We start from the raw sequence: 15,377 nt of genomic DNA, 5'->3' as shown, positions 1-15,377 counted from the left end.
TAACATGGCAGGGTTTGGATATATGTGGGCTTTCTGAACACACTGGACACATCTGGAGTGCCGCAGTTCTACTTAGTAGTGCTACAGCTGAGGCATCCTGAGAATCTCTCTTTCCGGCGAGTGCTTCGTATTTGCTGGAAGATGGGCTTTATAGTGACAGAGATGGAGGAATGAATTAAGAAGTACTTGAGAAAAATTATAGTAAGGGAAAAGGGGGGACCAGGCTACAGAAGCTTTATGGATTATTAGTCCAAAGAACTAGGGCCTGAAATATGTCGCTGCTGCCATGATGCTGCGGGTAGTTTTATGAGAATAATGGATTTCCCACGTGTTAGCTTATCAGGCTGCCCTCTCTGCCTTCCTGAGGGTGGGCTGCAAATCAGTGTGAGGGAGAGAAAGGGCATGACAAAGGAACAGACGGAATACTTGAAATCTCATCAATTCCAGCACATGTGGTCTCTGTGCCCATGGAGGGGTGGGGGGACCCTGACATGGAGGGTCACTGGGACTGAAGGACGCCTTACTGTGTGTGCTGACTCTTCCGAGCTTCCCCCTCAAGGTCCTAATTCAGCCAGAAATGATGGCTTCTGTGCTCCTGAACGGACTTTGCTTTCCCTCTCAGGCACAGAAATGAACTCCAGGTACAGATTAGGGACACAGAGACCGGGAGAGAAATTCGTCTCTGGAATCACACAGCATCAACAGGACCGCATTAATGAGCAGCAGACACGTCTGTGCTTCTGCGGTCAGTGTCACCACTGCTTGCCTCTGATATTCATCAGCTTGTTGAAATAGTCTTGAAAAAATATATTTAACTTTCCTCTGCTTCAAATCCTTCTAACGAGAAGGAATAAACTATGTTGATTATCTCTGAGGGGATATTTTTTAAAGCCTAATTAAACAAACGTTTAGAGCATCCTTTAAAGTGTGCTGGATGGTTGTGCTTATACTCGTCTCTTCCTGTACATCCCAAGGGGCATCTGCAGACGTATGCATAAATCACTCAATTTTAAGCAAGTGTACATGGAGAGCCTGCTGTATGCTCAGGTCGAGCTGTTAGAACTGGACCCACAGTAGGCATCAGACATTGTGGTGATGCTTTTTCTCATGATTCTTTTTTTTCTATACCATTACAGGCCAGAAGACGGGCTTATGTGGATACTCTAAAGGAAGAAGAAAATCAAAAATTGCAAAAGATGAAGGAAGAACAGCACCAGAAGGTATTCAAAGACCATATTAGTATTTAGTTGTGGTACTAGATAATGTTGAAGGGCTTGAGAACAGAAATATTTACATACATGAAAATCCTAAAAACAAAACAAAACACCACAGGTGTTAGAAATGGTGAGATGTGAGCATGCTTTAAGAGTATGGTGGTGTGATGGCGGCTTCTGTTCAGCTACTTCTTGGCTCCTGCTACTTGCTTAGCCTCAGAGGGCTACAGTGTATCTGCTGTAGTTGGTGCCACCGGTTCAGGGAGAAGATGACAGAACACTTGGGAACTTCTTTTTTTTTAACTTTTTATTTTGTATTGGAGTATAGTTGATTAAAAATGTGTTAGTTTCAGGTATATAACAAAGTGATTCAGTTACACGCATAAACATGTATCTATACTTTTTCAAATTCTTTTCCCAGTTATGTTGTTGCAGAATATTAAGTGGAGTTCCAGGACACTTGGGAACCTCTGGTATACAAAATATAACAAATGCCACTGCCATTTTTTAAATTAAAGATATATGATATTGCAAATAATGTCCAGAGACCACGATAATGCATAATGAAAAAAAAAAGCAGGCACACAAAATCGTGACACTGGCTTAAATGTTCATCTAAAAATACCCAAAGAATGAAACAATGCATACTCTACACATATACAAATATGTGAGGTGTTTCAAAAAAATCACAGTATTCCAAATAAAATGAGCAATAGAAATCAGGGAAATGAACACTGAGAAAAGTACTTATTATAATAGGAAATTTCTGACAGGGTAACTGAAAACAGTATTGTGACTTGATGGTCATACCTGCCTTTGATTCACAGGCTCAGAGACTCCTCAACCAAGGATGGGAGTGATGAGAGAGATGGGAGTCAGCTCCAAGGGGCCACTTTATTTCAGGTCCTTTAAAAAAGCAAAAAAAATTTGTTCAGCTAGTGGGAGACCATTATCTTCCCCATATTTATTTTGCAACTTTTTTCTTGCTCTATTTGTACTTAATATATCCTGTCATTTCTTCCAGGATATCCCTCAAGTCTGTTTCTTCAATTATTCAGTTACTTTGAATTCTAACACCCATTCTGATTTCCTTAATTTGGTGTGATTTTTCCCCTTATGTCTTTGCTCCACAAGGTAACTTATTATAGCAATTGAGTGTGGAAATCATATTATAACATATTCATATTATGAAATGTGTACTAATTTTTGTTGTTATAACTGACCCTTTGAGTGCTACCCTCCTCCCAACAGAGGTCAAGCCCTTACTTTCTCATAGTTTCATCCAACATACAAAATAAGTGGTTGTCACTGAGTTGTTTTGTGCATCCGTTTAGTTCAGTTCAGTCACTCAGTCATGTCTGACTCTTTATGACCCCACACACTGCAGCACACCAGGCCTCCCTGTCCATCACCACCAACTCCTGGAGCTTGCTCAAACTCATGTTCATCGAGTTGGTGATGCCATCCAACCATCTCATCCTCTGTCATCCCCTTCTCCTCCTGCCTTCAACCTTTCCCAGCATCAGGGTCTTTTCCAATGAGTCAGTTCTTTGCATCAGGTGGCCAAAGTATTAGGGCTTCAGCTTCAGCATCAGTCCTTCCAGTGAATATTCAGGACTGATTTCTTTGAGGATGGACTGGCTTGATCTCCTTGCACCCCGAGGGACTCTCAAGAGTCTTCTCCAACACCATAGTTCAGAAACATCAATTCTTTAGCATTCAGCTTTCTTTATGGTCCAACTCTCACATCCATACATGACTACTGGAAAAAACATAGCTTTGACTAGATGGACCTTTGTCAGTAATGTCTCTGCTTTTTAATATGCTGTCTAGGTTGCTCAGAGCTTTTCTTCCAAGGATCGAATGTCTTTTAATTTCATGACTGCAGTCACCATCTGCCGTGATTCTGAAGCTCAAGAAAATAAAGTCTCTGTTTCCATTGTTTCCCCATCTATTTGCCATGAGGTGATGGGACCAGATGCCATGAACTTAGTTTTTTGAATGCTGAGTTTCAAGCAGCTTTTTCACTCTCCTCTTTCACTTTCATCAAGAGGCTCTTTAGTTCTTCTTCACTTTCTGCCATAAGGGTGGTGTCATCTGCATATCTGAGGTTATTGATATTTCTCCCGGCAATCTTGATTCCAGTTTGTGCTTCATCCAGCCCAGCATTTCACATGATGTACTCTGCATATAAGTTAAATAAGCAGGGTAACAATATACAGCCTTAACGTACTCTTTTCCCAATTTGGATCCAGTCCATTGTTCCATGTGCGGTTCAACTGTTAAACTGCTGAAAGAAATAATTAAGTTGTCAGTTTAGTCATTAAGCCACTTACCAGGCTTAATTACTCAGCCAAGTGCCATTGAGGTGCCTCTGGTGGCTCAGTGCTAAGGAGCCTGCCTGCAGGAGATGTGGGTCTGATCCCGGGTCTGAAAGGTCCCCTGGAGAATCCCATGGACATAGGCGTCTGATGGGCTACAGTCCATGGGGTAGCAAAGACTTGGACATGACTTAGCGACTGAATACAAGCATGATAAGCAATAAAGAAGCCACGAAGCATTTTCATCTCTTGGTGTTTTAAAAAAAAAATTATTTTTAAGGCTTTGACAAAGTCTTCATATTGAAATCCACAGTTAAATAAGCAGTGTTAATGTAAGAGTCTAGTAATTAGCAAGTAGAAACTGAATCTAGTATATATTTAAGTTATATTTTCAATGATGTCCATCAAATGACATGGAAGTATTAATATTTTTCTGTGATCTTTAGACTTATTACCACATCCTGAGGTACTCAGATACTAAGGGGAGTGTTACAAATCAGTGTAGACATGATATATTTTAAAATAACTACTAGTGAATCTTAAATACTGTTTTATAAAGTTTGGTATATTTAGAATGTGAAAACCTTTAAATGTAGAACATTTTACAAAGAGCATGCTCAACAGATTAGAAAATCAGATTTGCTATTTAATTTTCAGGTTGAGCAGTTATTTTAAACAGTGAATTAAGCTTTTTATTTCTTAATCTTGTTTTTCTTCTGGAGTCAGACAAATATTGATACATATATATTTTTCTGGTTATTGATTAAACATTTTCTTTTTACATAAATTATTCCCTTTTACTTACTGAAGCTTTCAGTAAAGTGAATAATGAGTGTATAGATAGTTCCATCACTAGGGACTTCAATAATGGTAGAATACATAAGGACATTTACCTTATTTTTGCTTCTCTCCCTTTTTGCTCAGTCTATTGTTAAAAAATGTCCACTGGAAGGTTCCCTGGCCATTAGAGTCTGTCACTCATTATCACTTCAGTGGTTTTGCTTAAGAAAACGAGAAGAATCATGTTTATGGTAGGGAGACATAACACATTTGTATCATCACATCTTTTCATGTGTTTGATTTCACCTAGTAGCCCAGATGGTAAAGCATCTGCCTGCAGTGTGGGAGACCTGGGTTCGATCCCTGGGTCAGGAAGATCCCCTGGAGAAGGAAATGGCAACCCACTCCAGTATTCTTGCCTGGAGAATTCCATGGAGAGAGGAGTCTGGTGAGCTATAGTCCATGGGGTCGCGAAGAGTCAGACACGACTCATGAACTAACACACACATTCATGTGTTTACTTGTTCCCTTGATTCAACAAGTATTTGATGAACACCTACTGTGGAGAAATTGGAGAGTAGATTCTCTAAGTTGAATTGAGGAGACCGCATGTTGATCTGCTCCGTCCATCCCTGACTCTCACATTCTCCCATGACTCTGGTCTTTGGGGACAGTAGGTTCTTCCTTAATTTTAACTTCTCAGTATTTTACATTTGATTCAATTCCCACTCCCAAAACTTTATTTGTAATTCCCTTGGCTTCCCTGGTGGCTCAGGTGGTAAAGAATTTGCCTGCAGTGCAGGAGATCTGGGTTTGATCCCTGGGTTGGGAAGATCCCCTGGAGTAGGAAATAGGAACCCACTCCAGTATTCTTGTTTGGAGAATTCTGTGGACTGAGGAACCTGGTGGGCTACAGTTCATGAGATCGCAAAGAGTCACACACGACTGACTGGCTAATACTTTCTCATTTCAGTTTTTCACCCTATCAGTTCAGTTCAGTTGCTCAGTCATGTCTGACTCTTTGTGACCCCATGAATCGCAGCACGCCAGGCCTCCCTGTCCATCACTAACTCCTAGAGTCCACCCAAACCCATGTCCATCGAGTCAGTGATGCCATCCAACCATCTCATCCTCTGTCGTCCCCTTCTCCTCCTGTCCCCAGTCTTTCCCAGCATCAGTCGTTTCAAATGAGTCAGCTCTTTACATCAGGTGGCCAACGTATTGGAGTTTCAGCTTCAACATCAGTCCTTCCAATGAACACCCAGGACTGATCTGCTTTAGGAGGACTGGTTGGATCTCCTTGCAGGCCAAGGGACTCCCAAGAGTCTTCTCCAACACCACAGTTCAAAAGCATCATCTTCATCCTATACTTTCAGTGTATTTTCTGTTGACTAGTATACTTTTTGTCAGCAAGCATGCTGACTCTTGCCATAGTAAAATAAATAAGCCAGCCTGCTTCTTCCTTGATTCTGCTATCCTCAGGACTATCACCTTTTCTGCTTCTACCAAGAAGAAAAAAAAAAAAAAAGACAAAGGTAGTATTAGTATAATCACATCTTTATTGCCCACTTTGTCCTTAATGCTTTACGTTCTGGTTTATATTCATAAATGCTCTTACTGAAACTGCTCTCTAAAGATAAAATCCCTTCTGAACATTCAGTTCAGTGGTTCAGTGGTCTTTTTGCAATCCCTGTGTCCCTGTAACTCTGACATTATTTATACCATTTAAAGCTTTTATGGCTTTTTTTTTACTCTATTATTCTGATATTATTCTATCTTGGAGTAATCCATCCCAGTATTCATCCACTGATCCATCCATCCATCCATCCATCCATCTATTCTGTCAACAACAGGGACTGAGCTCCTATTATGTACTGAGCCTTCTGGAAGATACTGAAGTTCCAACTAGAAACAGGATAGACAAGGCCCCTTCTCTCCTAAAGTTTACTTTTTTGTGGAGGAGATGAACTATTAAAAGAAGACAAATAAAACACTGTACTTTTATTTTATAGTGAATAATCACTTGGTAGTAATACTGCACAAGAAAAATTGTGTGTTGTGATAACTTCAGAGTGGTGTAGCAAATAGTGTTGATTACCTACTTCTCTCCTAAAACCCCATTTTTTTTTTCCCCTTCATGTATTCATCCTACTTAGCATGGCCTGTTTCAGAAAAGTCAGAAGAAGTCAGCCCAGGGATGCATTTGCAAATGGTCTAACTGATCATGGGAATTCTATTCTCATTGACTGTGATTGGTTCAGCCTTTGATATGGGAAGTAGTTCCAACCAACATGACTTATGGGAAGCCAGCCTTTCAGTACAGGATTTTATCAACATGAAATGGACTACTCTTCTCATTTGGTGATTTTCACCTTGATGGTTCTTGGTCTTAATTTTATCTGATCCTATTATTTTGCCATCCTTCTTGTTAGAACTTATGTGGCAATTTCTTTTTCCATTACTTAATTTTAACATCTCTGTGTCATTTGGCTTAAATTAGATTTCTAGTAACAAAAATGGCTGATTTTTCTTTACCCAATTTCATAATCTTTTTATTTATTTATTTTTTTATTTCAGCTCTTTATTTTTTGTTCCCAATTATTTTTATTAGTTGGAGGCTAATTACTTTACAATACTGTAGTGGTTTTTGCCATACACTGACATGAATCAGCCATGGATTTACATGTGTTCCCCATCCTGAGCCCCCCTCCCCCCTCCCTCCCCATCCCATCCCTCGGGGTCATCCCAGTGCACCAGCCCCGAGCACTTGTCTCATGCATCCAACCTGGACTGGCGATCTGTTTCACACTTGATAATATACATGTTTTGATGCTGTTCTCTCAGATCACCCCACCCTCGCCTTCTCCCATAGAGTCCAAAAGTCTGTTCTATACATTTGTGTCCCTTTTTCTGTCTTGCGTATAGCGTTATTGTTATGCATATATATGGAATTTAGAAAGATGGTAACGATAATCATAATCTCTTTTTAATATATTCTCATTTATTGTGATTACAAGTGTATTTGCCCATTTTCTTCTACATAATTTATTTTTTGTTTTCCATTCTTTATTTTCTTGACTCTGAATTTTCTGTCTTGTTTATTTACTTTTCCTCTTTTCTCTCCTCTCCTTTCCTCCCTATCATAAGAAATTTCTTAGTGGTTTTTATTTTAATTTTGTATTACCTTTTGTTGGCCTGTTTAAGCTCAAGATATGTCTTACTGTAGTTCTGAGAAATTTCTATTTTCTTTTCACACTTCTTCCCTATTATCATCCCTACTCCCTGTTTCTTGGATATGTATCAAGTAGCTTTGGAAATTCTAGCTAGACCTCTCCTCTGTCTCTCTTAACCATTTGTCTTATACTTCCTGTCTGGCCTTTTCCATTGCATTCTGGGAGAAACCTTTTGCTAGATCATCTTGCTCCTAAAATCATTTTGTCATTCTGCTTATTTGGCCCATGCATTGAATTTGTTTAGTTACCAGTGTTGCTGGCTGACTTCTTCATAGCAGTGTTCTGCTTTATAAGTGCAATATCCTTTCTGATCTCTTCATTAATGGTAGTTATACAATCATTAACATTTTCTACTTACTATTTTAACAGTATTTTTTCCCTCTGTGATGTAAGTTTTATCTCATGTAGTTTTCTCTCTCAAATGTTTGGTGATTCTTGGTTATCTCCTCATGTTTCTTTGGACACGTGAAAGTGAATGTATTAGCTGCTCAGCCGTGTCCGACTCTTTGAAACCCCATGGACTGTAGCCCACCAGGCTCCTCTGTCCATGGGATTCTCTAGGCAAGAAAACTGGAGTGGGTTGCCATTCCCTTTACCAGGGGATCTTCCCAACCCAGGGACTGAACCCCGATCTCCTGCACCTGGGGCAGATTCTTTACCATCTGAGCCACCAAGGAAGCCCCTGGCCAAGCTAAGATATACAGAAGCCGATCTTCTGCATGTGGCAGCCTCTTGTTCTCCTGCGGTCAGCATGTCCTGGGACACTGTCCTGCTCCTCTGAGCTCAGCACCCCTCCTCCACTCTGCGTGACTCAGGGACTGTGTCAGTGAAGCGGCTGTGTGTGCCAGGGTGGGAGAGGAAGACCCACTGTCGAGCTCCTCTCAAAGCACGTCTCCAACTGGTCATCTTTAGTTTCTCTCAGATCTGCTTCAGAAACACAGCTAACTCAGACCCAGGTGATCCTGCATACTTGTTTCTCCATATGAGTTATTTTATCCCTTTTCTACCTACAACGAATTTAAAATTTTTCTGATACATTGAGTGCACTTAGTGATTTTGCATGGTTGTTGATTTTATATAGTCATTTGGAAAGTAAAAACAAACCAAAACACGAAAACATACTTAAATTATTCAATGACAGAGAAAATGATTGTAGACTACGTTAGAAATTATGGTGAGAGCAGCTTATAGGGAATCCTCGCAAAGCTGTACTCAGAAAAAGAAAAATCACAACTTTAAATTCAACCAGTACTCAAAACAGAAACAAATTAAAGTATCCAACCTAAGAATTTAAAACAAGAACAATAAACAATACTGAAGGAAGTAATTAAGATAAGAACAGAAATTAATAAAAAAAAACCACGAAGAAACAGCCGTTATAAAAATCCAACAGCTTCTTCTTTGATAAGGTCAACAAAATGAACAAATCTCTGGTAAGTCTAATCAAGAAAATATTAGTAAAAATGCAAATACACAACAGTATAAATGAGGGGCTAGAACCATAGTTTTAGAAAAGATTAAGTGAATGGCTTTATGAGAAAATGTAAAACTCTAAACTGACTCAAAGAATTAAAATAAAGACAAAAATGCAGGTGATTTTGAAGTTTTCTGAGAATTACTTTCCCTTAACAAGTTAAATTTGGATAAATTTACAGGTAGGTTCATTAGAATTTTCAAGGAACACGTTTTCTTCCCTGTGTTCTACAAGTTGTTTCAGAGCAAGGAAAAAGATGAAATAATTTAGAATTAGTATTAACTGTCATTCTCATGATGTCACAGCCTGGTAAAGGGACACACACACACACACACACACACACACGGATTTATAGAGATTAACATCTGAAAGAAAATTCTAGCTAATGGGATTTTTTTCTCATATCATTTACAAAGACAGTTAAGTTTATTCTAGGAGTGCAAAGATGACTACCTATATATTATAACTTCTTATATCACTGCAATATGATAGTGAAAGTTGCTCAGTTGTGTCCAACTCTTTGTGACCCCAAGGAATTCTCCAGGCCAGAATACTAGAGTGGGTAGCCTTTCCCTTCTCCAGGGGATCTTCCCAACCCAGGGATCGAACCCAGGTCTCCTGCATTGCAGGTGGATTCTTTACCAGCTGAGCCACAAGGGAAGCCCAAAATATGAGAGAAAAAGAGATCATGAGAGAAAAAGAATTTGACTACCTCTGTAGCTGCCAAAAAATGGGCACTGGTAGGTTAAAATCTATCAATTAAAAAAAAAAAACATAGTAAGCTAGAGATAAAAATTTTTTTCCCTTAACATTCATATAGTCTTTGAAACCAATAACCAACATTAATCTCAATGGTAAAATATTAGAACAGTGAACAACATAAGGGTATCTGCAACCCCTCCCACCAACTAGTATTTGTTCTAGAAATTCTAACCTAATGCTTTTTAGTGTTATTTGATGAAAAACTCTTTTCTAGTGAAGGGGAAGAAACCTTCAGTATTGCATGGGACAAGGTTTGAGAACTGTTTTAGCTAACTTGATAGGACAAAAATAGAAAAGGAGTTTTATCTAATTATTGGAAATAAAAGTTATTATTTATGGATGAGAGCAATCTGCTTGTACAACCCAAGAGAATCAACTGAAAAGTGCTTAGAACAAATGGAATTAAATGAGTTGATTTTATATATATACATATATATGTATATATATGTGTGTGTATATATATATAGGCTTCCCCTGTGGCTCAGCTGGTAAAGAATCCGCCTGCAATGCAGGAGACCTGGGTTCAATCCCTGGGTTGGGAAGATCCCCTGGAGAAGGGAAAGGCCAACCCACTCCAGTATACTGACCTGGAGAATTCCATGAACTGTATCGTCCATGGGGTCGCAAAGAGTTGGACACAACTGAGTGACTTTCACTTCACTTCACTTCATATATATATGACGTGCAAATTCATGAAGTGTTGCATATTTTTTAGGGCTTCTCTGGTAGCTCAGCTGGTAAAGAATCCACCTGCAATGTAGGAGACCCTGTTTTGATTCCTGGGTCAGGAAGATCCCCTGCAGAATGAATGGGATAGGCTACCTACTCTAGTATTCTTGGGCTTCCCTTTTGCTCAGATGGTAAAGAATTCGCCTGCAGTGCGGGTGACCTGGGCTCAGTCCCTGGGTTGGGACGATTCCCTGGAGGAGGGCATGTCAACCCACTCAAGTATTCTTGCCTGGAGAATCCCCCTTGGACAGAGGAGCCTGGTGGGCTCCAGTCCATGGGGTCAAAAAGAGTCGGACACGACTGAGCAACTAAGCATAGCATAAAACATATGTAAGAATCAATAACACCCTCAAATATTAGTAAAAATTAATGAGAAAATAGGGGATAGAAAGATTTCATGGAAAAGCAACAATATAAAAAATTGCTCAATCCCTAAAAAAAAAACACATCCAAAACCCCCAAACCTAAAAAAGCCCCAGAATACCTGAGAACTTTCCTGTAATCCACTAACATCAATTTGAATAAAGTAGGGAGGGCTGATGCTCCTGAGTAGTAAAATTCAATACTGTAATAACTTCAGTTCTGTCCAAATGAATTAATGAGTTTAATGCAATTCCAGTAAAAATTTCAGTGGAATTTGAGGTAGTTTGAAAAACCATATCTACACTTCAACTGAGAGAATAATCACAAGATTAAATAAGAAATAATTTGTGCGTTTGCTGGGGTGAGGAGGGTTTACATTATTAGCTATTAAAAAAATTACAGACTCCCTCATACTGCTGCTGATAAGAGGGGCACCAAAGGAATCTCTGACAATATCGAATTCTAAAGAGTTTCCTAAAATAAAAGTCTTAGATCTAAAAGGTATACATCTATTCTGAGGAAATAATCAGAAATGCATGCAAGCTGTATGGATAGGATAGTTTATATTTAAAATCAGCTTAATGGGAGGTTTAAAATAATTTTTCAGCAGTAGAGAAGTTGAGGATTTTGAAGTCTGGAATACCATGCAACAGTTACTACTATGCTTCAATGATGTAAGAATATGCTTATCTATGTGAAAATGAAAAAAAAAAGTGATTATAAAATAGAGTCTGGGTGAGTCTTGAAGCCTACCTCTTCTCTTGTTGTACTTTGTACGGATTACTTTCTCTTTCTAAACCTCTTCTGTTATAGATGATAGTCATGCTGTTTACCTCATGACACTGCTGAGATTACATGAGAGCGAGCACATGGAGAATTTAGCTTAATGCCTGGCGTGTGGTAAACCTGCAAATGTGCTCCGAGGTGGTGAGAAGCAGTTACAACCTCTGTATACATGTAAATCAAGAAATGAAGAAAATATACTGACATGTTGAAGGAGCTTATCTCTGGGTGGAGAGTTTTTATGAGTGATTATTATAATTTTCTTTGTAATTTCTATACTTCTTACATTTTCCACCATATAAAAGCAAGTTTTATGATAAAAAAATATTTTTTGTAAGTTGGAAGAAATTTGATAGGAAGTATTTCTGGGTGGGAGATAGAGAACTCAATGACTATTGTAGCTGAAAGTCCATTTCTTTATATTAAATAATGACAGGATTAACAGTAACTAATAAGAGAGGGGGCTTCCCAGGTGACACTAGTGGTAAAGAACCCGCTTGCCACCTGAGGAGATGTAAGAGACCTGGGTTCGATCCCTGGGTCGGCAAGATCTCCTGGAGAAGGGCATGGCAACCCACTCCAGTATTCTTGCCTGGAGAATCCCATGGACAGGGGAGCCTGGCGGGCTATGTTCCATAGGATTGTAGAGTCAGACATGAGTGAAGCGATTTAGCACAGCACAGTAAGAGAGGAGTACACATTATTAATGCTATCTTTTCACTCTCCTACTTTACCCATGAGTATGTATTTCCTTGGATTTGGTTGGTTTCCTCTCAATAATTTGAGCTCATTTCCACTTTTTCTCATAGCCAACGCCATCTTTATTCTGAGGAAAGGCATTATTGTGGGGAGCTGCAGAACAAAGGCTCCTCTAAGCTATCCCCAGCCCCAAACTCTTCTCCTTATTTTTGTTGTTTTTTTAAACATCCAAAAGTAGGGGTTCTTGAAGTTCATGGCATCAACTCTCCCACTTCCACTATCCTTTTTCCCTTGTTGAGTTGAGAGAACATTCTCTCCTGGGAGCAGCATGTCTGCCCTGGTGATGACACTTTAATGTTTACATATAATGCAGTCAAGCTGAACCATGTCAGAACACACCCCACTGGAATTCGAACATGATTTTAAAATGACCCTGTCCTAGTCTCCAATTACCACAGCCTTGCTTTGGAACATGCCTTTGAACTCATCAGCTTTCTCATGCAGCCAGCCTTGTACACACCTGTTTGTTTAGTCGAGCCTTTGGTAGAATGCAACTCAGAGAAGTGATTTCTGTAACCTCTGGCAGGAAATGGTGACCCTTTTACTTCTTGCCATTAGCTTGGGCCCCCAGCACTGCTCCATCACAGCCCTTCCTCCAGCAAGAGCAGTCCCAGCAGGACGGGCACAGACTGTGGCACCATTTGCAGTGCTGTCCTCATTTACTAAACACTTACTTGGTGGCTTAGTTGGTAAAGAATCTTCCTGCAATGCGGGAGACCTGGGTTCAATCCCTGGGTCGGGAAAATCCCCTGGAGAAGGGAATGGCACTCCAGTGTTCTTGCCTGGGAAATTCCATGGACTGTATAGTCCATGGGGTCACAAAGAGTCGGACACAACTGGGCGACTAACACACATATCTGACTTGGCCAGTGTTTACAGGAGGTTCTGCTTTGGCACCTCCAAAATGAGATTTTGTTTATCAGAGGACTTAAGTACCTTCTCTGTATGGAGCTCCATCTGAACGCAGGGAGGCAAGCAGAGCGGTGAGAAGACACATGCTCTCTCCCCTGGGAGCCTTCGTGGGTGCATTTAAAGTGTCGAGTGTCCTGGAACATTTGCTCCTTGTCTCTCGTCTGCATCCCTTCCTTCTTCTTCTCTTGTCATGTTGCTTGAACTTGTGTCCAGCGATGCCTTTCCTTCTGTTTTGTGTCACAGTTGTTTCCCAGGTCTGTCTTCCTCATTATTCTGTGATTTCCTTCAGGTTGGAGATGGGTCTTCTTTGCATCTGTACCTTCAGCCTGAATCCAGGTGTCTGGAAAATGGTTGGTGCTTCACAAATATGTGTTGAGTGAGATGAGATTTGACAGTGTCTCAGATGCTGTGTGTCATGTCCCTCCGACTTGGAGAGCATTTTTATTTTCTTAGTGTCCAAAGCTCAGTCCTTGGGACAGGAACGACTTGTTTTGTATCTGTCCAAGGAGGTGTTGCACTTCTGGGTGAGAACCGCATCAATTAGCCAGGAATAGGCTTATAAAGCATGCAGATGCATCTGCAGTGGCTGTCAGCTCAGCAGAAGAAATTAATTAGTTGAAATTATCCTTCGTGGCACCAAAGGAAAACCAGCCTCTCCCTAGTAAACACGCTCTGCTGCTTGTAGAATAAAAACCCTGAGTGCAGCGGAACTCGAGCACCCTCTTCTGCCACCTGGAGTCGTGGCTCTGCGTGGCGTGCGCGTCTACTCGCCTCCTGCCTCCCTCCTGCTCTGTGTCTCCCCCTCCCCTGTCCTCGCCTCTGTAACAGGACGCTTTGTGCTAGTCTCTCCCTGTCCTCTTTTTTTGCCTTCCCTGACAGTTCTTGGCTTCATGATGTACTGTTTTGCTCTTTTACATTTTTGTGTATTAAAAACTAGATATCCATTGGGATTTTTAAATAAAGGAAAGCAGAAAGAAACAGAAATGGTCTCCCACACAGATATAAACCTTTCTGGATAGTTTGAGGAAGCAATGTTCACATGGTTCAAAGATTAAAACAACAAACACTACTTATGATATTAAAGTTTCCTTCCTCTGCCTACCTACCTGCCATGCTTTGAGCGCCAATGATAGTTACAGTTAACATTTTTGTATGTGTTTTACATAAAAATGTCTAAGATATGTATACCAGCATATAAAAGTTAAAAATGGATATATGTGTATCTTTTCATACCCTCCAAACTGCTCTGAACATTACTTTTATCATTTAATGTATCTTAGAGATCTTATCATAGGCACCCCCTCTCTGCCATCTATCTGATTCTTCGGAGCTGTTACATAATATTCCATTGTATGGATGATGCCATACTTTACTGTGCCAGGTCCTTGTAAATGTGCATGAAGTCTTCCTCTTTAACTGTTTCAGTAATTCAGATGTGCCTCTCCTTTTACACATCTTTGAACATTCTGCAAAGGATGTGTACATTTTAAATATTTATGGTTACTGCACTCCAAAAACTAATTTTTTATTAAATTAGACACTCCACCGAAGTGCTGGAATGTACCTGATTCTCTATCAAACTTTTCTAGTTTTTGTCAACAGAAGAAAAACTTTATCTCATTGTTTTGAATTATATTCTTTTGACTATGTGTGAAAATGATGACTATTTTTAAATTTACAGGCATTCCATGGTTTAGCTGCCAGCTTCCTCCTCCTTTGCTTGGCCCTTTTTCTGTTTGGTGGCTGTGTTTTCTTTATTGGTTTATATAAGGTCTTTAGCTTCCTCCTCAGGCCTTCCCTGAGCCTCCACCTAAAATAAGGACTGAGCCACTGAGCCTCACAACAGCATGTTTAATCCTCTGCATAGGATTATCAGTGGATATTTTTCTCACTTATTCATGGCCTTCTCTTTTTTTAGAATATAAACTCTCAAGAAGCAAGGATCTCATCTGTCTTGTTATTGTATCCCCATCACATAGATGCAAGCCTGCCTCACAATATGCACTCAGATATTGTTGAATGACTGAATGGAAGAATAAGTGAATTA

The 15,377-nt window shown here is 39.9% G+C and overlaps 1 protein-coding gene across 1 annotated transcript in view; it reads left to right on the top strand.

Annotated features, from left to right (window-relative positions):
• Nucleotides 1–15,377, top strand: part of EPSTI1 (epithelial stromal interaction 1) — a 97,851-nt gene that overhangs the window by 67,290 nt on the left and 15,184 nt on the right. The window contains exon 8 of the mRNA XM_061133513.1: nucleotides 1,137–1,220. Coding sequence (XP_060989496.1) covers nucleotides 1,137–1,220 — 84 coding nt within the window. The remainder of the gene's footprint in view (nucleotides 1–1,136; nucleotides 1,221–15,377) is intronic.

Source organism: Dama dama, chromosome 30 (genome assembly GCF_033118175.1).
Source record: "Dama dama isolate Ldn47 chromosome 30, ASM3311817v1, whole genome shotgun sequence".
In the NCBI taxonomy this organism is placed as follows: domain Eukaryota; kingdom Metazoa; phylum Chordata; class Mammalia; order Artiodactyla; family Cervidae; genus Dama; species Dama dama.
Note: the sequence above shows the minus strand (reverse complement) of the source record. Positions and strands in the feature narration are given on the sequence as shown.